The following is a 23,038-nucleotide window of genomic DNA, read 5'->3' on the forward strand; positions in this document are numbered from 1 at the left end:
GCCAACTTTGTTCCAAATTAATATAAAATGCTTGTAAAACCTAAAATCACTCCTAATTGGTTAAAATAAAACTAAAATTTAAAAATGAAACTCTATATATTTTTTGTATTTTCAAGTGTTATAATAAAGTAAAAAAATAGAGAAAATAGGCAAAGTCATGATAAAATTAAAATACTATAAACATAAATATACTAATTGACCTTAAACTAAAGATAAAAATATTTTCGTGTTTTTAAATTGTAATTTGAAGTAAGAATTGGCTAAAACTCCATAAAAATTAAAGTTAAGTTAAATAAATATTTTAAACATTAAAAATAGCTCAAAAACGTGACGGGTCAAAAATTACATGCTTACACATACCATGTACCACGTAACCCATTTGCCCAAGGCAATATTTCCAAAGCACAACAACTAAAATTTTCACTAACCGAAGCCTGTATTGTACCTCATGGCCAATTAAGCCTTGCTTTAACTCTTGCCATACTGCCACGCCAGAGAAGATGTGTAGAAATCATAACCACATGTCGACTCACGATGTATGGAGTCTCTCCTCCCGACAAGAGCCATTACCTCATTCAAGACTGACTAACAATATTTGCTCTTTAATGTGCTTTGTATAAAATCCGATCACACTGATCCCAGATCCAACAATCTCGTCTCACTCAGTATAAGCTGCCAAAGCAATAAGCCACCTCAGGCACTGCCAAAAGTCCCATATGATGCCACAATGTGCCAATAAGCTACAAACCCGAACGTGATACATAAGGAAAATGAACTTAGAAAGGATTACTCAACCCGCGTAACTAATTTAGACAACCGAAAAGGTGTCATGAACCTTCCTCAGAAAATAGAAAACAAAACACATAAAAATAGCTATAGGGGACTGTACTCAACATCACACTGTTGCGACGTGCAACCCGATCCAAACAATATGACTGTGGCGGCATGCCACCTGATTCAAACATAATAACTTGTAAGGAATTAGTTACCGAGCTAAAATGCTCATACCTGCGAAATACCCGAATGTCGGCCACAAACACGCCAAGTGCATAATACTATCCTCGGGGAGAAAGATAGCATCATACGCTACAAAACTCAAGCACAACTAAGGTGCGATATATCATCTAACTCTCGAGAGCCATCCTGCTCACATAACATCATCGCTACGCGGAACCTCAGCACATGTGAAATTTATCAAGTTGTTTCAAAACTCACACGGCACACTATAGTATTACATGAAATAGCCGACGATGAAACGACATCCAACGTCCGAATACTCCTCCATATGGAGCACACTGCTGAAATGAATACATCCAGCCTGATACGGAGCCCATATTCACATTTAAATCCTTTCATGGACCTCAAGCCGATTCAGATCGCACCGTACTAGTCTAATAACCTTTCAAGGGTTCATAATAACCCTTTTCCCCATAACACACAAGAACAACCATCATATCCGGAACAAACCTCCACAGTCCACAACCAAATGAACTGAGCGCCCTCCAGGCATAAATTCTCACATGAACAATAGTGCAATCTCCATACTTGGTTCCAATCTTCGATCAATCAAGTGACTACTTGTCACACTCATACAATCTTCCCGTGGAACGTGCTCCCATGACCTTCCGCACCAGATAAAAAGTCTACACATCCATACCACCGACCGTACAAACGCTGTAAAGCAAATCAAAAATCCGAAATCACTATTCAAAGCCTCTTGCACAGGACACCGATCTCAGGTGACACTAAAGACAATACTAGCTTACTCTAACCAACTGAATCCTTTCCCGCTCATCCGAGCTCTTGACATTCTTGTCGACACCAAACCGCAACCTTAATCCTCAACTTCCGAATCCCATGCTGATCACTGCACTTAATCATGCCAATGCGCAAGAGTACAAGAATTTCATCTTAACTTCCGAACTACTAATAGGGTAAGCACTTCATCACATAGAAACCTTTTACTTAACTCATTCCAAGAGAACCATTGCAACACGCGACTGAATCCTCATATCCGTAGAAAATACCAACCTCAAGTAGTGGTCTAAACCACCATAACCCTTCCGGGATCCATCTGCACATAACATGCCATAATACTCGAAAGCCTCCAAATAAGATCAGTTACGGCGACCATCAAACCTCGTACGTACCATCACAAATCACATGAATAACCCAACACACTGAAGGAGCTGATCATCGCCATCATTATGCCGATTCAACCATTGCTAACCGACCCGACTCTTTCTAATTTACCCTGGACTTGCCTTAGGAATAATAATAGCTCCATTCAAAACATGGCAAACTCAATCTGCACTCGTCCTGAGTGATCCTATTTCACAAGACCATATTGTCTCAAAACCCACGAACCATTTCATGCCCTCCTTGTGCGCATAATTGCGTCTTCAACTGATACACCCATTCTGATAATTCTTCTATAAATCCAAAGTTACATGATCCCATTCCTCTCATGATACCCCATAGACCAAAGATAACACGGAACACTCCAAGCTCCTTTATCATAATCCGCTGCAAAAGCTCGATATTCAACCATACTATGGACTCGAAAACCTTAGGCACCACACCTTAACTTTTGAATCCACTAGGACCGTTATTGAGAGTCACCCACTCTAACTTGGTCCCGAATATAATTAACTCCAAGGCTCTTCTAGAACATGAGCACCGTCTCAAATAAGCACCTGGCCGAATCATCTTCCTTGTAACTCGCCTCTACACGAAGCATAAATCCTGAGTCTTCCCAAAAGCCTGAGCATGAATCGATAAGGCCAACTATAGCCCACATTCCTCAAATCACTTGCTCGAATTACCACTGAGGTTCTCTTTCCTTAGTCGTAATAACCCATCAATATGCCGATAACCAGAATTCTTACAAATAGATGACCATGCAATCCAACTGTATGCGGTGGGAATCTCCCAGTTAGCTTGAAGCTACTATTGCATAACTCTGGAACCCACCAAGATTCTTTCTTCACTGTCGACCTGATCTTGCACAATCAACCCGCTAAATTTATCGAAATCCTTATGTTAAACCCTTTATGAATGCTCTGAATTACTAGCCACATTTACATATCCGACCTCTTACTGGATAACCAGTAGAATTCTTCGTATAAGCTTCGTCAACAGCACGTGACCGCTAACCTACTCGCAGGAGATAACCCATCTGAGCCTGTGCTCATTCACCAGTTGTACAAATCCGTCCACTCCTCACGGACATCAACTGAAGGTGCGACAATACCTTCAAATCCAAAGTCATGTTGTATCTTTCTTCATATCAAGCAACTCCTTTCTGTTGTATCCAAATCTCCCGCCGTATAATAGCCAATATTTCAAATTAAGTCTATAGACCTCGTCGCTGTCCACCCTGAATCCCAATTCACTCTCACCTCCTCTCCAGGCGTGTAGTCATCCTACATAGAACCCATATGCTACTCTGCCACTCCCCCACTTGGTTAAATTCACTCCTTTAAGCAACTACTCGACCCCTGTTTCTTGCACTTGGCCTTCTAGAAGCTTATCCACCGCGAGACACCTCCCGCATATCCTCCCTCATCCTCGCTGCCCAGTTGTTGCCTTAAGTCAAAATCCATCTCTGTAGCACTTGAACCATCAGGTCGCTACTAATTGTTTTTAACCCCTTTCGAAGATCATCTTCCTCGAGTCATCAACACCAGGATCACCGATTCAATCCTGAACTATTGCACACCGCGACCTTTGATAGCCATTTCTCCAGCACTATCTCATACTACCCTGCCCCGAAGGCAATTTGATGAAGACCATAACACCGGCGAACTTAACGTATTCAACAAGAACAATGACACCTCATCACAGATGAAAATTCTACCATGCTCGAAAATACCAAGTCCCGCTACTCCATTAACCCAAGTCTGAATATTCTTAGTTCGATTGCCTTTCCTCTGTCAGAAATAAAATACTGAATCTCTGAATCATGCACTAAGTAAACCTCCTTTCAAGTCAGTCACTGCCCCGAGACATAGGCAAGCATCCTACCATCACATCAATAATGTGCGATAACAACTCATGAGCATTATAACAATCTGTGCATAGCCTCAAAACTCTCAGAAGTACAACTACTGAGCTGAAATAACAGAATATCCTTCCACAAGGCGACGACAATAGCCCAATCAACTACGTAGGGAGAAACATCTTGCACCATATCTGTAGTACCATTACAATTCCTCAATTCTCGATTTATAACAAGCGTTCCACGTCACACAAGATTGAATAGGAAAAAAAAAACATAAGCCTCAAAGGAATTAAATCGCACGATGAGGAATCAAGAAGAGAAGTGCTCCTAACAGCTCTGTAGCCTCTCGAAGATAAGTATAGACATCTCCGTACCAATCCGCAAGACTCTACTAGACTTGCTCAGGACTCGTGAGACCTAAGTGACCCTAGTGCTCTGATACCATATTGTCACGACCCAAAATCCTTGAAAGGTCGTGATGGCGCCGGACACTACTGTCAGGCAAGCCAACACCAATAATTAGTAAAATCTCATTTTAATATTCTTGAAATCATAGTTTTCCCCATCAATTAAATAGTAAAAGATGGAGTTTACAAAATACATAATAATATCTTTAAAAATTCCAATACAGTGCAACCCATAATCATCCTAAAACCCGGTGTCACAAATACATGAGCATTAACTAGGAATGTAAAATAAAATATAACAACTGTCCGGAATAAAAATTGGACAGGAAAAATGTAAGTGCTCTGAAGGAGACTCTGTTGGTTGCGGAGCGTCGTATAGAATGAAGCTCACCTAAGTCCCCACCATAATCGCGCCTCTACGCCCACAAGTCCGCTAATCATATGTGTACCTGCACAAAAATGTGTAGCAAGTATAGCATGAGTACGTAAATCAACGCGTACCCAATAAGTATCCCGCCTAACCTCGAAGAAGTAGTGACGAGGGATCGACTTAGATACTTACTATGGGCTATAATTAATATACCAATGATATGATGAATTATGGATTTTATGAGGCAACGGTAAACACAATAACATGAGGCAGGTAAATAATTCTCTTGTTAATAGGGGATTTTCAAATTTATCTTCATCTTTTAACAATTTAAATCTCCGGCCAATGAGGCCATATCAATTATCAATAATTCCCAAAATAATCAATTAAGTCATGCGCAAATCATGCCTAGGTCGTACAGCCCGATCCAAAAAATATTTAAACTGTGTATTGCCAGAGGGTCGAATGGCGCAAACCATAGATGCATCTATTTACTACCGAGGCGCTCGGTCCGATCCACAAATAATAATTTTTTTTCAAGAAAACACAAGTTTCTCATTTACAGTCAAGTATCTCATACCAACCTTCAAGTAAGTGAATTTAACCTTATACAATCCTTTCATCAATTTCTATCATGACTAAGTGATAATATTAGCAAGTAAGGGTACAAACATTCCAAGTATAGCATGATACGGGTCCTAAACTACCCGGACAATAGCATAATAGTAGCTACGTATGGACTCTCGTCACCTCGTACGTATGTAGCCCCCACAATTAGGTACAAACATTTATTTAATTCACCTATGAGGTTAATTCCCTCTTACAAGGTTAGAAAGGAGACTTTCCTTGCTCCGAAACTCCATAACTGGCTCCCAAGCCGTTCCATCAACTCAAATCGATGCCCAACGCTCCAAAACTAGTCAATAGTTATGCAAACCCATTAATATATACTCAAATACTCGTTATAATCCTATTTACAACAATTCCCAACCCCGCTTGAAAAGTCAATAAAATCATCCTCGGGCCCGGATTTTGAAATATTTCGAAGATAAACTTTGCCCATGACATCACAGATTCAAATATATAATTTATTTTCAATTCTATATCCAAAATTCGTGGTCAAAAATTCAAATATACAAGATTCTAGGTTTTTCCACCCAAGCCCCAATTTCTACTAATTCCCATATTCAAATCCATATAAACTCATGTATTTAACTCAAAATTGTGAAGAAAACACTTACCCCATTATAATTGATGAAGATGGCACTCCAATGTGCTCCAAAATCGGCTCCCATGGGCGAAAATGAAATGAGATAGATCCAAACCCTCACTTTAAAGAAGACACTACCCAACCTCGACTTCCGCACTTGCGGTGCCTTGGTCGCATCTGCGGTCCCGCGCCTGCAGAAATTCCATCGCAGGTGCGGCTCCAGCTCGGCCTAATATTTTCGCACCTGCGCTCCATGCGGCGCATCTGCGCGTCTGCTCCTGCGTTGCTCTCTTCGCACATGCGCCTTCGTAGGTGCGCAAATCTTTCCGTTCCTGTGGTTCTCAGCAGCCTGCCCCTTCCGCTTCTGCGAGCCATTTTCCCGCACCTGCGGGCTCGCACCCGCGGGCCTCTTCACGCAGGTGCGGTTACACCATATGCTGAGCTGCTTCAGCCCTTCTTCAAATTTCAATTTCGATCCGTTAACCACCCGAAATCCACCCAGGGCCCTCGGGACCTTAACCAATTATACCAACACGTCCCAAAACACATTACGAATTTAGTCGAGCCTTCAAATCACATCAAACAACGTCGAATTCATGAATCGCACCCCATTCCAAGCTTAATGAACTTTAGAATTTTAAACTTCTATATTCGATGCCGAAACATATTAAATCACGTCCGATTGACCTCAAATTTTGCACACAAGTCACATTTGACATTACGGACCTATTCCAACCCCCGGAATCGAAATCCGACCCCGATATCAAAAAGTCCACTTCCGGTCCAACTTCTCCAAAATCTTCAAATTTCTAACTTTCGCCAAATGACCTATAGACCTCCCAATCCACATCTGGACGTGATCCCAATACCAGAATCACTATAAGGAGTTATTCCCAAAGTCAGAATCCTGAACGGACATCGATAACATTGGCATGTACTTCTACCCAAATTTATGAAATTCTTCCAAAATGCTAACTTCCACAATAGGCGCTGAACCGCTCCCGGGTCATCCAAAACCCGTTCCGCACATACGCCCAAATCCAAAATCATCATACGAACCTGTTGGAACCTTCAAATCCCGATTCCGATGTCGTTTGCTCAAAAATACAACCTTAGTTAAATTCTTCCAATTTAAAGCTTTCGAAATGAGAATTTTCTTTCCAAATCAACTCCGAACTTCCCGAAATCTAATTCCGACCACGCGTACAAGTCATAATACCCGAAGTGAAGCTACCCATGGCCTCAAACCACCGAACGACGTGCTAGGGCTCAAAACGACCAGTCGGGTCGTTACACCTTACTCGTAATTTGATACTTAAAAACACTTTTTGAAAAGTTTGGCCAAACACAAATTATTGCTCAAAAATGATTTTCAGAGTGATTAGCCAAACAGAAACTGGTTCAACTACTTTTTTTCAAAAGCACTTCTCAATTGGCCAAACAACCTATTATCTTCCTCAGTTTTACAGCTTGTTTGGATGGTTGTTACTCATTGTATCGTACTGTATTGTTATCTCAAAACAATATTTGTTTTGATTGTTTCATTAAAATTAGTTGTATTGTAATGTTAAATTCATTATTCCGGAACAATGAAAAGTCCCATTTTTGAAACAACGGATTTGGTGTGGTGGGATTGTTTCCTATTTTTCTTTTCAATTATGCCCACTTATTACTCCATAATTCTATTTTACTGTTTACTTTTTTTAAAAAAAAAAATTTTAACTCCAAATCTCCCACCTATAACCTACTTTGTCTTCGTCCCTTTTTTTTTTAACAACTTATGCCGCTTCCAACTTCAACCTAAAATTGCTAATTTTGTTAGAATTTGTATGAATTTAATTGTTTAATCTATGTTTAAGACATATTTGGTGATAAATTAGTAGAAAAGAGTTTTCTTAAATTATTTTTATGTGTAATTATTGATAAATTTAATATTTAAATAATTGAGGGTATTTTAGTAAACTTATCGGTCAGAGTACCATATATTCAAATCAAACTACAAAAATATTATTTAACAACTATAAATAATACAATTGATCCAAATATTATATTTATATAAGGATATAATACAATACAGTACTTACATAATATAATACATTATGAAACAATAAGCACCAATCTTGGCAATAGAGAAGCACAAAGAAATACATAGCGCTCAAAGGATGGCTTGCCTGCACGATCACGATTGCGCCGACCATAACTGTTCCTCCGATTGGTCTCTCTTCAAGCATATTGACCTTTCTAAGGTTCTCTTCCTTATGTTCTTTTAGTGTGTGTGTGTGTGTGTTTTCTTGTAGATTAGACTTCAGTGATAAAGATTCCTGCTGGATTAATATCATTTATCAAATACTGGATGAACCCACTTACGCGAACTATTTTGGCAACTTGGGGTCGAATGATTTGTTGATTCTTGATTGAACTGCAATTTGATTATTTTATACAACAAATTAAAACTGCTAGTGTTTTGGGTTTCTTGGTTATAGTATCAGCCGTCCTTTAGGTTGTTACCAGGTTGGAAATGGGGTGGGGTTTTTGAGTATTACTACTGTAATAAAGAACCTTTTTTTTAAATATTGTTGGAACTTTTAACTGTCAGTCAGTTCTATAGTAAGGGCTGCTCCATTTCGAGCTAGAGGTGCTGACTTTTGTTGTGATAAGCTCTATATCTTGATAAAATTGAGAAGACGGTGCGAGTGGAGTTAGAAAACTTAGTGTAGTTGCGAATTTCAGCTCTAATGAGCCTGAATAGTTCTAGAAATAGTGTCACTAAAGCTCCAATAAGAAATTTGATATGCTGTTGTTTCTTTTATTGACTAGGCAAATTGATCATCCATATTCTAATTGCAAACTCATTGAGCTAAATTCTAAGGACAGCGAAAGTTGTGAGAGAAGTTAGTGTTGATTTTGGAATATATTTTAAATCAAAATGCCAGGGGCTTTTTGATTGGTGGTTCCCACGTTAGAGATGGATGTAAACTTCAGAATTGTGATCCTAGAATTGCACATGCTCAGATTAACTTGTGCATATATTTATTAGCTTCTTCAAGTTCCTTATACTTTAACTTTTTTGTGGTGCCAAAAGGTGTCTGCTTTGAACGAGGCTGTCAGAGGAAGTGTCAAATCCGTTTTTAAACCATGGGAGCAGCGTTTGAATACTTCGGAGGTAATCTCAGACCAAAAATGGCTTGATCTAGACCAAATAATCCCTTAACCTTTTCTCTCCGTGATATTATGTAGTCTGTAGTGATTATTCAGTTTGTCCGAGATTCAATAGGTTCAATAGTCTTCTTATCTTAGTCTTCTTGTTCAAAAGAACACACATTTTATGCTTGGTGCTTCTTGGAATTGAATATATCTCTTAAACCTACTATTGCATAGGGGAAAAAAAAGGGAACAAAGTTCTTTTAACGAAGTATTATTTTTTGAAAATTATGGTGTAAGTGCTGCTAGATGCCGGTGTTTGCTTGACATGGAAAATCTTTCTTCACCTTATTAATTTTGACATTAATAATAAATGTCGGTGTAATTAAAAGCATCATAGTCTCACATACATCTATATTGTCATCCCGATTGATTATTATTTTTGCATACTCAAGGACTCTACTTTGTTTTAGTTCTATATAAAACCCTGGTAAGAATATAAAGTTATATCAACAAGATGGTGAAGTCTACCAGGAAAGGAAGACAAGTTGTCTGCAAATAAATAAAAGTTGTATAATGTCATATGCATTAAAGCCGATGCTTGTAACTTTTAAGTTATCCAACATTCTTCTTCCCCAGAAAGAGAACTCCTTTTATGTAACTCCCTTCAATATCCAAAAGCAGATTTTTAAATTGATTCCTTCAAGTACTTGTGAGACACTTTAACCAAATGGTAGCAAAGTTTTTTCTCTTCGCAGGTAACCTTAATAGCTTTCTCTAGGGTTCTTTGTTAATTTTTCTTTGGAGCAAGGGCACTTTAAAGTTTTTCATTGACTTGATAAAGTATAACTATTAGATGTAATAGAATGATGTGCTGTATCCAGACTAATACCAATTTTAGCCTTTAAGGAATAAAATGTGACCAATTAACCGGCCAACACACCCACTTGTTACAAGTAACTGTCTTGTTGTTGCATCAAAAGCGATACCATTGACTATTTTGCTAACATTCAACTTGGTAAAAAGAGATTACTCAGGAATACCCATTGGGTTGTGATATTACTTCTGATATTAGCAGTTGTCTTTCTTCAAATGTTTAAGGAAAGACAACAGGGTGCTAACTTTTTTCTATAAAGATATGAACTTCTTTTTTATAAGTAGTTGTGTATATAGATGAACTTACCTCATTATTTCGCGAAATTTGATCCGTTTTTATTTCTCGTTGGATGTCTTTATACTTTGACTTATTCTTTGATACAGGGCCACCTGGAAAGCAATGAAGGTGATCCTGAACTAATTGTTTTCATTCCGTAAGTGCCAACTTTGTTATTTATTCTGCTTTTGCACAGCCATCTGGTTTGTTTCTGATGGGCTGCGTTCCTGTCGCCGACACATTTTGACATTCCTTTTCCTCCATGTCTCTCAGTCACCTTCAAAAATGCCCCTCGCCCCCAAATGTTCAATACTAATGACATAATATCTGTTTAATTTGAATATAAAAATTTAACTTTCTGGATGCTTTTCCGAAATTTACTTGTTTCCCTATTTACAAGATTTTCATTCTCCTTTCCATTCTTGTTGAACATATCGTAATGATGATTGTTTCACCCCTAAGGTATCTTCCTGTCCTTTGTTTGAATCAACTGTTCTCACTTGTTCTCATTCAAATAATAAACCGGTCCAGTTAACAAAGTAGGAGCTGTAAGAAAAGGTTTTACTTTGATTCATGTTGCAGCTCGTCTCTTTGAGGATAATGAAGGAAAAATCTTTTTAGAGAGGTTGATTGCTGCAAAGTTTAGAAGTTGTGGAAGATGAACATGAAGCCAAAGGCAAAAAAAAAATGTTGATTATAAGAGGATGAACCTTTATAAGGTTGTTTCTAGTTCTATTGTCAAGAAAAAGAGTAAACAGAAAGAGGGATGAGGGGGGAGAGGAGTAATATTTCTTTTTCTTTTGGATTGATTGTGAAAGAAAAGGAAGGAATGAGTCTCATGTGATATCAGTTCCCTTGATGAACTATTTCTCCTTCAAAAAATTTGAAGGTCTTTTCTGGCATTATAAATTTTTATTTAGAAGGTCCTTCAGTTCCTGCGTCTTCACCCAATTTTGGACTTGGAAACGAAACATAACATTTTGTTCACCACCGTTTATCTCCATTCCCCTCTTTCTGCCTCTCCATCTTTTTTTGTCTAAATGATTCTCCTGCATTTTTTCCGTTTCTCTTTCCGAACCTGGGTTTGTTGTTGTTATTGTTGTTCTTTCCGAACCTGAAACTTTCCAGTACAATATGGATGATTGGATGCCTCCTTTTTCATTCTTTTGGCTAGCGCTTGAATAAGAAATTTTAGGATCTATTACAATATAACTTTCCAAATTTCTTTGCTGTAATTTCCACCACTAAAGTAATTAATTCATCAACTAGATATTGCTGAAATCAGGTATTATCAAATCATGTTGATCGTGTTGCAGAAATAGCAGCACGAAGTGGTTTATCTTCATTGTGGTTTGAGAACAGAAAACTGTGTCTGTAGATATTGATTGCTGTTCTCTTGGCCATCCAATTCATCTTATATTCGTTGGCTGAACTCAATCATGATAGGTTCACAGCAGATGTTAAAATCAAGAGCATAGCAATTGTCGGCGGCGCTGATGGAACAAGTCCAGCTAAAATGAGAGCGTGAGTATAGTATTAACACTTCTTGCTTTGTCTGTTCCCTTTTCTCTTAGCTAGCACATTCAATCTGCTGCTGGCTGCTGCCACTTATAATGATTCTCTTGAACATGTATCTTAGAAGTTTTATCTGCCCTAATACACTCTTGCAATTAATCCAGGTTCATCAATCGGGATGGCATTGATTTTTCAGATGCTCAATCTATGCAACCAGTTCAGGTACTTATATATAGGAGTAACCTTTTTATTCTTTCTTTTGTTTTCGATAGGTCCAGTTCAGGTATTATCTCAAGTTAGCTTTTGAAAGTTTTAATGCCTAAAACACACTTCCTCCTCCACCCCAACCACTTGTGCTGATACTTGTTTTACTTGTAAGGAGTGGGATTTAGCCGAAAACTTGCAAGGAGTTTTAGAGTACCAGACAAGGTATATTTCTTTTATCCTTAACATTGCTGCTGCATGGTCTTTATGGCAATTTTGTAATTGCAACTCTGTACACTGTTCCCGCACAAGCATGCACATACACTGGCATTTATATTTCATAAGTGCAATTTACATAATATAAATTTTCCGATATTTTCATGGAGCAAATTGTTCAGATCACTGTTATAGAAGGTTGCTTATATTCTGGCTGTATATTTTGGTTGTCTCATGCTGTCTGTAAATATTTATTCAGGTATTCTAGGTTTCAGAGTGTGGGAAATATCACCTTGCATTTCCCTGATAATTTTGGCGGTGATGCAACACAAATACATTATATTGGCTTGAAAGGAGAAGCCACCCAGGTAACCAGAGTGAAAAATGTTTGAATTCCATGGTCACTGGTTTCAGATATTTATCATAACTCGTTTCCGAAATAATTTTGTACAGATGAAGAGGGACGTTGTTGCAAATATTGTTTATGAGGTTGTACCTAACCCCTCTGATCACAAGTGAGTTACTCTTTACCCTTTAGAAAGATATTGTATGTTGGGTTTCTGCAGCGTTATTCCTACTTTGGTAGTTTAATTTAAATGCAAAATCAACGTTAGTTATGTCTCGGAATTCCTGTAATGGCTTCACTCTCTGGTAGGATATGAATTATTAAGTTGCAGATTGATGATTACGAGCAAATTTGTTCAGGTAGTCGTCATGTATAATACTAGAGAAAATTCAAATCGAGTTAGCTTGCAGATTATCAGTAGAAAATTTACGCTGGCAGTCCCCGATATCTTATACTCCCTCCATCCCATTCTTTGGAATACTATTTGATAGCATGGAGGTTGAAATATTTGTTTGACTTGTTTAATATATAAAGTAGTTTGTAGTAGAACAAAATACTATAGTAACAGTTTTTTTAATTTCAGTAACAAATATATACTATAGTAATAGTTGAAAAGCAAGTTGGGCGGAGAAAATATCACATCAAATTTAAACTATGATTTATTAAATAAATTTTAGTTCTTGAAACATGTACAAGTTATCTAAAGTAATTTTATTAGTTGATGGTGTCAAACATTTTGAGATATCCCAAAATAGGAAGAGTGAAATAACTTGGGGAGTACCAATGTACTTTATCCTAAATGCATGAGGCGGTTACATGTTTTGTTGGGCTGCAGACAACAGGGATGTTTAAGCTTTTAAATGGAAAATGTACTAGCGCTCTTGAGTTTTTTCTTTGACTAGCATAGCCCCTAGCCTCATGTTTCTCCCTGATGAATTTTTACGTTACTTTTCAAAAACCAAAAAAAAAAACATTACATTAAATTTAAAGAGTTTAAAGCACTTGTATACATACTAGTAGAACTTTTCTATTTTTTATATATTATTGGAATGTATACGATGTTGCAAGAAAACTTGATTTTTGGAGTTCTCCGCCACATAATTTGAGTAAGTTCAGCATAGAGGTATTGATGCTTAAAAATGTATGATGCTCGGCACACAAGGATGTAGTCTAGCGGTCAATATAGTGGGGAAGAACATGAGGTTTCAGGTTCAAATCCCCGGAGGCAAAAACACTAGGTGATTTCTTTCCATATGTCTTAAAGCCTCGGTGGGCAAAGCTGGTGGGAGGTAGCATGCACCGGTAGAATAGTCGCGAGGTGCACACAAGTTGACCCATACACCACTTACGTAAAAAAAAAAAAAGGTTGTTTGATGCTATGATCTATTTCCTTGGAGCAACGTATATGCTGTTTGGTGCAATATACTTATCCACTATTGTCAACCCGTCCACCATGTATACATGTAAAGTCAGGCTGCAGCTTCTTTCCTTTCTGGTGCAATTAGGCACCTCCCTTACACCCCCTCCGGCCCATTACTACATTCCTCTAATTTGGCTTTAGCTCCCTTTTGCATTTTTATGTTGTCCATTAGTCAACTAAATGATGGTATATATGTGTGCAGGACTCGAGCTGAGGGCGGCGGAGGCCTTTCACGTGTGGAATAAGTTGTGCTTTAGGCAGCTCTCTTTTGTAGAGTGCTTTCTTTCTTCTGTATACTGATAGAACCTGTACTCAAAATATACCCAGGAATCATTAGATAATTTACTGAAAAGTGCATTTACTTCTTCCTGTTAACACGATACAGTGGATAATCACTTATTACTTGTGACATATCACCTTCCACAAGAAGGGTGCCATATCTACACTCATTCGAGCTTTGAGATTTGTCGTACTTCTCAGAATCGGATGCCAGAAATGGGTTTCAGGTGTCATTCTTGCCTTTAAAGGTTTCCAGTTTCTGTTGCTTTATTGTGCCAACGAAAGCTTTAGTCTGCATTTGCACTTATCAGGAAAATGCTGATATTAGAGTAGATTCTTGGGCTTTCGTGGTGCAAATCATCGGTAGCTTAAGCAGATGGTTATGGGGCAGTGGGCACTAACCTCATAATTTATCATTGCAAAATTTATGTACCTTTTGGAGCCTAGCTGGGTATAGTGAGTTCCTTTTTTTGTTTGGTGCATCTTTCCTGCGATTCAGTGCTTGAAAACTCCATCCGACCTGTGCTTCTCCATGCATATGCATGAAGAGTAATTTTGTGCTGTCATTCCACCTTTATATTCAGTGGCGGAGCTACAATGCTTCAAGGGTGGTCAGGCGCACATCATTCGCCGGAAAAATCCACTGTGTATATAAGTAAAATGTTGCTCTATTTTAATATATACAATAGCTTGCACACCCTTGACACAACTGTGTGATGTAGCCCCGTGGTGAAGGGTGTGCAAAATGTTCCACTGATGGTAGGTTGGAAGCTCAATGCAAGCTTTTGGTACAACCCATTTGTTTTATATTTTAATATTTTCAAGAAGCAATATAAGTGTAACTTTCAGATCCACGTTTTCCTTTCCAAAGTAGAAGTGTCGTTCTTTTCCAAATCCCAGCCAACCTTTGACTTTCTTTTTCTTTTTTAATTTTTCAATAAACAAATATTAAAGATCATTATTTAATTGAACGCTACTTAATAAAAAATTCTAAAAGCTCTTTACTAGACCCAAACCTAACTTTGTCAAAATAGAAAGAAGAAACACAGAGGAGAGAAACAAAAGACCATCCCTTACTTTTTGCCTTGCTAGACTGTTGCGTTATTGTCGGATGCCCGTGAAATTTTACACTAACTCTAAATCTGATTCAATTTCAGCTAGAAACAGGTAGAGGCTTGAATCAAGAGCTTGGTCTTGTTAGAGCCGGGGACACTCGTTGGGGATCTCACTACAAGTAGTTTGGAAATTTTATACTTTTGTTTGACTCTATTGTTGATGTACTTGATACTCTTGTTGAAGATGCAATTACTTTAGATGAAAGAGCTAAGGTCGCATGATATCTTAGAAGTTGCCAAGCGTTTGAGGTTGCTTTCATGTTGCATTTTATGAAAGATATTTTGGGAATCACATATGATCTTAATAATATATCGCTTCACAAAAAGGAGCAAGATATTGCTAATGTTATGATACTTATTGAAGTAGGAAACAAAAGGCTTCAAAAGTTAAGAGTTGATGGATGGGATCTACTTAAAAATAAAGCATCTACATTTTGTATCAGACATAATATTCTGATACCCAATTTTGATAAGCCATATGCTAACTCTGGAAGATTACGACGTAAACTTGTTGATCATACTACTTTACATCATTATCGTGTGTATGTGTTTTATAAGATTATTGATTGGCAACTTGTTATGCCCCAACCTCGGGGAGCGCGACCGGCGCTCAACTGAGTGAACCCGGTCGAGCAAGCCTGTTAGATACTTTCTACCTAACTCACCCATGATCAAGAGAAAACAAGATTTCATTAATTAGACAGTAGGAAGATCATATATACAATACTAAAACGTCTAATTGGTTACATCATTTTTAAGTTTCAAGATACACATTCTTATGATTCGAGTGGAACAAGAGATCAAAACACAATTCGGTTATACCTTAAACGTGATAATAATATGAACAAAAGATACAATACATGACCCCGGGATGAAGTGGGGTTCACCAAGTCTGTTGGGAAGAGGATGTACCACTATCGCTGATCAACATTGCCTGCTATGGAACCACATGCATCCATTTAAAGATGCAGCACTGTCACGACCCGAAATTTTTTACCGACGGGACCGTGATGGCGCCTAACATTTCACTTGCTAGGCCATCCAACGTTAGAGAATCATTAACCAATTCCTTATTTCCATTCAGTAATTAACAATAATTAACTAAGATGAAATATAATAAGTGCGGAATATCATAAATATGTATTAACTACTACCACCGGGATCTGGAGTCGCAATTCACGAGCATTCTAGAATTTGCTATAAGTAATAGTTAGAAAGAAATACAACCGTCTGAATAAAAGAAACAGTAGAACAGAAAAGATAGGCGGAGACTTCAAGGTCTGTGAACGTCGACAGATCTACCTTGAGTCTCCGGACAGCGAACCAATAGCAGAATCTCGATCAACCCGAGCGGTATCAAAATCTGCACAGAAAGTGCAGAGTGCAGTATCAGTACAACCGACCTCATGTACTGGTAAGTGTCGAGCCTAACCTCGACGAAGTAGTGACGAGGCTAAGGCAAGACACCTACAAATTAACCTGTACAATTTAATAGTGTATATAAAAATAATAGAAATGAAGAACTAAACAGAAAATGTCGGGAGGGAAACATAGTGAGGGGAATACAAGATAAAAAACTACAACAGAATGATCACTGGAGCAGTCAATATACCATGAATCAATATGAATAGTGAATACAATAAGGAAAAAATGCACGACATCACCCTTCGTGCTTTTACTCTCAATCTCATCATAAAAATCAATAGAAACGGCACGGCATCACCCTTCGTGCATTAACTCTCATATCATGGCACGACATCACCCTTCGTGCATTAACACTTATAATATGGCACGGCATCACCCTTCGTGCATTAACACTCACAATATGGCACGGCATCACCCTTCGTGCATTAACACTCACAATATGGCACGGCATCACCCTTCGTGCATTAACACTCTCCCTTACTATAATGCAATGCATAAATATCAATAGGGAGATAGAATAGCAAGTACAAACCTTACCTCAACATTTGGTTCCATAACATCAATCTCAACTTGAAATAAAAACTCAATTATCACCAGAAAATCCGTAAACATGATGAGAACGATAAATTGAACAACACTAGTATAACACATCGCAATTAGGCATAGGGTTGAGACAATATAAGAAAAACTGAGAAACATGAAAAACTGGTACATTGGCGGCGCATAAGTACTCGTCACCTCACATATACGCCGCTCGCATGAATTTCACTTAGCAAGTAATCTAAGGTTCCTAATTCCCTCAAGTCAGGGTTAGACACAATACTTACCTTGCTCTTAAGGCCACTTAATTCTCAATCACAACTTTTCCTTTGGAATTGACCTCCAAACCACTCATATCTATTCAAAAATGACTCAATAATATTAAATTTTGCTAAAGGAATCAATTACATTGCATAAATTTAGATTTCCTAAATTTTTCTCCAAAAAGTAAAAAATTGACCCCGGGCCCGCTTGGTTAAAATCCGAGGTTCGGACTAAATTCCATTTACCCATTCACCCCCGAGTTCTAATATATAATTAGTTTCGGAATCCGACCTCAAATTGAGGTCTAAATCCTCAAATTTCGAAATTCCTAAGTTCTACCCAAAAATACTAATTTCACCATAAAAAATCTAGATTCTAGGTTGAAATCTTGTTATAAGATGTAAAAAACTGAAAGAAAAGAGTTAAGAATCACTTACCTATGATTTGGGAAAGATTTGGTCTTTGGAAAATCGCCTCTTACGGTTTTAGGTCTTGAAAATTTGGGAAATAATGAAAATTCCCGTCCAAAAGTCATTTTATTCAGCTACAGACGTTGCATTTGCGAAGGGGCTATCGCAATTGCGAATCCTTCAGCTGCCCTTCGCAAATGCGAGGAAAGTGTCGCAATTGCGATCACTAACCTCGCAAATGCGTACAAAAGATCGCATTTGCGATCTATACCCCTCCCAGACTCCCTTCGCAAATACGAAGAAAAGTTCGCAATTCCGAACACAGGCTGACCCGGCTTCTCTTCGCATTTGCGATTAGAAGTTCGCAAATGCGACCTCATCAGTGATCGCAAATGCCAACCCTGACCTCGTATTTGCGAGGTCTGAGGCCTGCAACACAACTGAAGCACACCAACTATTTTTCTAAGTCCAAATCACTCTGTAACCTATCCAAAACTCGTCCGAACCCTCGGGGCTCCAAACCAAATATGCACGCAAGTCTAAAAATATCATACGAACTTGCTCGTGCGATCAAATCACCAAAATAACACCTAGAACTACGAATTTAGTACCAAATCAAATGAAATTCTCAAGAATACTTTAAAATTTCTATTTTCTCAATTGGACGTCCGAATCACGTCAAATCAACTCCGTTTCTCACCAAATTTCACACACATCTCTTAAATATCATAATGAACCTATACCGGGCTCCGGAACCAAAATACGGACCCGGTACTAACAATGCCAAATATCAATCAATTCTTAAAAATAATCAATTTTCAGACTTTTAATTTTCATAAAAAATTCATAACTTGAGGTAGGGACCTCCGAATTCAATTCCGGGCATACGCCTAGGTCCCATAATTCGATATGGACCTATTGGGACCATCAAAATACGGATTCGGTCCCGTTTACAAAAAATGTTGACCGATGTCAACTAAAATCAACTTTTAAGGCAAAAATTCTTATTTTCATTAGTTTTTAACATAAAAGCTTTTCGCAAACCTGCCGGGATTGCGCACGCAAATTGTGGAAGGTAAAAATGAGATTTTTAAGGCTTAAGAGCGCAGATTCGAGTTCTAAAACATAAGATGACCTTTTGGGTCATCACAATCTCTACCTCTAAAACAATCGTTCGTCCTCGAACGGACATAGAAAAGTACCTGGGCTGGTGAAAAGGTGGGGATATCTACTCTGCATATCAGACTCGGACTCCCAAGTAGTTGCCTCAATAGGCTGACCTCTCCACTGCACTTGAACTGAAGGGTAACTCTTTGATCTCAACTGGCGAACTTGTCGGGCTAGAATTGCCACCGGCTCCTCCTCGTAAGTCAAATCCTTGTCTAACTGGACAGAGCTGAAATCTAACACGTGGGACGTATCGCCGTGATACTTTCGAAGCATGGACACATGGAATACCGGATGAACAACTGCTAAACTAGGTGGTAACACAAGCCTGTAAGCCATCTCTCCCACTCTCTCCAGAATCTCAAAAGGTCTGATATACCTAGGGCTCAACTTGCCCTTCTTTTCGAACCTCATTACACCCTTCATGGGTGATACCCGAAGTAACACTCTCTCTCCGACGATGAATGCAACATCACAAACTCTACGATCGGCATAACTCTTCTGCCTGGACTGAGGTGTGCAAAGTCGATCCTAAATAATCTTGACCTTATCCAAGGCATCATGTACTAAGTCTGTGCCCAACAACCGAGCCTCTCCCATCTTGAACTACCCAACTGGCGACCAACACCGCCTACCATATAATGCCTCATAGGGAGCCATCTGAATGCTCAATTGGTAGCTGTTATTGTAGGAAAACTCTGCTAACGGCAAAAACTGATCCCAAGAACCTCCAAAGTCAATAACACAGGCGCTGAGCATATCCTCTAAGATCTGAATAATACGCTCGGACTGTCCGTCCGTCTGAGGATGAAATGCTGTGCTCAACTCAACCCGCGTACCTAACTCACGCTGAACTACCCTCCAAAAGTACGAGGTAAACTGCGTACCTCGATCAGAAATGAGAGACACGGCACACCGTGAAGACGGACGATCTCACGAATATAAATCTCTGGCAACCGCTCCGAGGAATAGGTAACTGCCACAAGAATGAAATGTGCTGACTTAGTCAGCCTGTCCACAATGACCCAAACTGCATTGAACTTCCTCTGAGTCTGTGGGAGTCCAACAACAAAGTCCATAGTGATACGTTCCCACTTCCACTCAGGGATATCTAACCTCTGAAGTAAACCACCAGGTCTCTGATGCTCACACTTTACCTGCTGGCAATTTAGGCACCGAGATACATAGGCAACTATGTCCTTCTTTATTCGCCTCCACCAATAATGTTGCCTCAAGTCTTGATACATCTTGGCGGCGCCCGGATGAATAGAATACCGGGAACTGTGGGACTCCTCAAGGATCAACTCACGAAGTCCATCCACATTAGGCACACAAATACGACCATGCATCCTCAAAACTCTATCATCTCCAACAGTAACCTGCTTGGCACCACCGTGCCGCACTGTGTCTCTAAGGATAAGTAAATGAGGATCGTCATCCTGCCGATCTCTGATTGCGCTCAAATAAAGAAAACCGAGCAACTGTACAAGCTAGAACACGGCTGGGCTCAGAAACACCTAACCTCACGAACTGGTTGGCCAAGGCCTGAACATCCAATGCAAGCGGTCTCTCACCAAATGGAATATATATAAAGCTACCCATATTGACTAACGTTATACTCAAAGCATAGGCCACCACATTGGCCTTCCCGGGATGATAAAATATGGTGATATCATAGTCTTTCAATAGCTCCAGCCACCTCCTCTGCTTCAAATTGAGTTCCTTCTGCTTGAACAAATACTGCAAGCTCCGATGATCAGTGAATACCTCACATGGCACGATGTATAGATAGTGCCTCCAAATCTTCAACGCGTGAACAATGGATGCCAGCTCTAGATCATGAACATGGTAATTCTTCTTGTGAACCTTCAACTGTCGTGAAGCATATGCAATAACCTTGCCACCCTGCATCAATACCGCACCCAGACCAATACGAGATGCGTCATAATATACTGTATAAGATCCTGAACCTGTGGGTAACACCAATACCGGTGCCGTAGTCAAAGCTGTCTTGAGCTTCTGAAAGCTCGCTTCACACTCGTCTGATCACTTGAACGGGGCAACCTTCTGGGTCAATCTGGTCAACGGGGTTGCTATGGATGAAAGCCCCTCCACAAATCGACGGTAATAGCCTGCCAAACCCAGGAAACTACGGATCTCTGTAGCTGATGTGGGTCTAGGCCAGTTCTGGACTGCCTTAATCTTCTTAGGATCCACCTGAATACCCTCTGCTGATACAACGTGACCCAAGAAAGCAAATGAACTCAACCAAAACTCGTATTTTGAGAACTTAGCATATAACTGGCTGTCTTTCAGAGTCTGAAGAATGATCCGAAGGTACTGCTCATGCTCATCTCGACTACGGGAGTAGATCAAGATATCATCAATAAACACAACCACAAAGGAATCCAAGTAGGGTTTAAACACCCGGTTCATCAAATCCATGAATGTTGCTGGGGCATTTGTCAGCCCAAATGACATCACTAGAAACTCATAATGCCCATACCGAGTCCGAAAAACTGTCTTAGGAACATCGGATGCCCTAATCCTCAACTGATGGTAGCCAGATCTCAAATCAATCTTTGAAAACACTTTGGCACCCTGAAGCTGATCAAATAAATCATCAATCCTCGACAATGGATATTTGTTCTTGATGGTGACTTTGTTCAACTGTCGATAATCTATACACATCCTCATCGATCCATCTTCCTTCTTCACAAACAACACCGGTGCACCCTAGGGCGAGACACTAGGTCTAATAAGCCCCTATCAAGCAAATCTTGCAACTGCTCCTTCAATTCTTTCAACTCTGGCGGGGCCATGCGATATGGTGGAATGGAAATAGGTTGAGTGTCCGGAGCCAAATCAATGCAGAAATTAATATCCCTGTCAGGTGGAATCCCCGGCAGGTCTGCAGGAAACATCTTTGGAAACTCACGAACAACCGGCACCGAATCTATGGAAGGAACCTCCGCACTAGAATCGCGGACATAAGCCAAATAAGCTAGACACCCCTTCTCGACCATATGCTGAGCCTTCACATAAGAGATAACCCTGCTGGCAAAATAGCCAAGATTCCCTCTCCACTCTAATCGAGGCAACCCCTGCAAGGCTAAGGTCACCGTCTTGGCATGACAATCTAATATAGCATGATAAGGTGATAACCAATCCATACCCAGTATGACATCAAAATCAACCATGTCAAGAAGTAGAAGATCTACACGAGTCTCAAGACTCCCAATGGTGACCACACACGAACGATAAACACGATCTACAATAATAACATCTCCCACTGGTGTGGACATATACACAGAAGCACTCAAAGAATCGCGGGGCACAACCAAATAGGAAGCAAAATAGGAAGACATATAGGAGTAAGTAGATCCCGGATCAAATAGAGCTGAAGCATCTCTACTACAAACTGAAACAGTACCTGTGATAACAGCGTCAGATGACTCAGCCTCAGGCCTGGCTGGGAAAGCATAACACCGGGGCTGGGCCCCACCGCCCTGAACTACGTTCCTGGGACGGCCTCTAGCTGGCTGGTCTCCACCTCTAACGGCCTGATCTCCACCTCTAACTGTCTGGCCCCTACCTCTGGCTGGCTGACCCCTACCTCTGGTTGGCTGAGAAGGTGGTGCAGCAACTGGTGCCGGAACCATGGCACGAGAACTCTGATGCTGTGAGCTACCTGTTGCCCGAGGGCAAAATCTAGCAATATGCCTCGGATCACCACAAGTATAACATAACCTCGACTGTTGTGACTGCTGACCCTGAAACTGACCCTGTCGACCTGAATAACCACCCTGATAACTCTGGAGTGGAGTTGCACTAATAGGAGCTGGTGGTGCAC

At 39.7% G+C, this 23,038-nt stretch overlaps 1 protein-coding gene across 1 annotated transcript; it reads left to right on the forward strand.

Annotated features, from left to right (window-relative positions):
• Positions 1-8,072: 8,072 nt before the first annotated feature.
• Positions 8,073-14,396, forward strand: LOC104088301 (uncharacterized). The gene is made up of 9 exons (XM_009592956.4): positions 8,073-8,236; positions 9,073-9,153; positions 10,392-10,441; positions 11,731-11,808; positions 11,964-12,021; positions 12,179-12,228; positions 12,479-12,587; positions 12,673-12,734; positions 14,188-14,396. The coding sequence occupies exons 1-9, from the start codon at positions 8,153-8,155 to the stop codon at positions 14,228-14,230; spliced, it is 615 nt and encodes a 204-aa protein (XP_009591251.1). The 5' UTR covers positions 8,073-8,152; the 3' UTR covers positions 14,231-14,396.
• The last annotated feature ends 8,642 nt before the right edge of the window (positions 14,397-23,038 follow it).

Source organism: Nicotiana tomentosiformis, chromosome 8 (genome assembly GCF_000390325.3).
Source record: "Nicotiana tomentosiformis chromosome 8, ASM39032v3, whole genome shotgun sequence".
Classification (NCBI taxonomy): domain Eukaryota; kingdom Viridiplantae; phylum Streptophyta; class Magnoliopsida; order Solanales; family Solanaceae; genus Nicotiana; species Nicotiana tomentosiformis.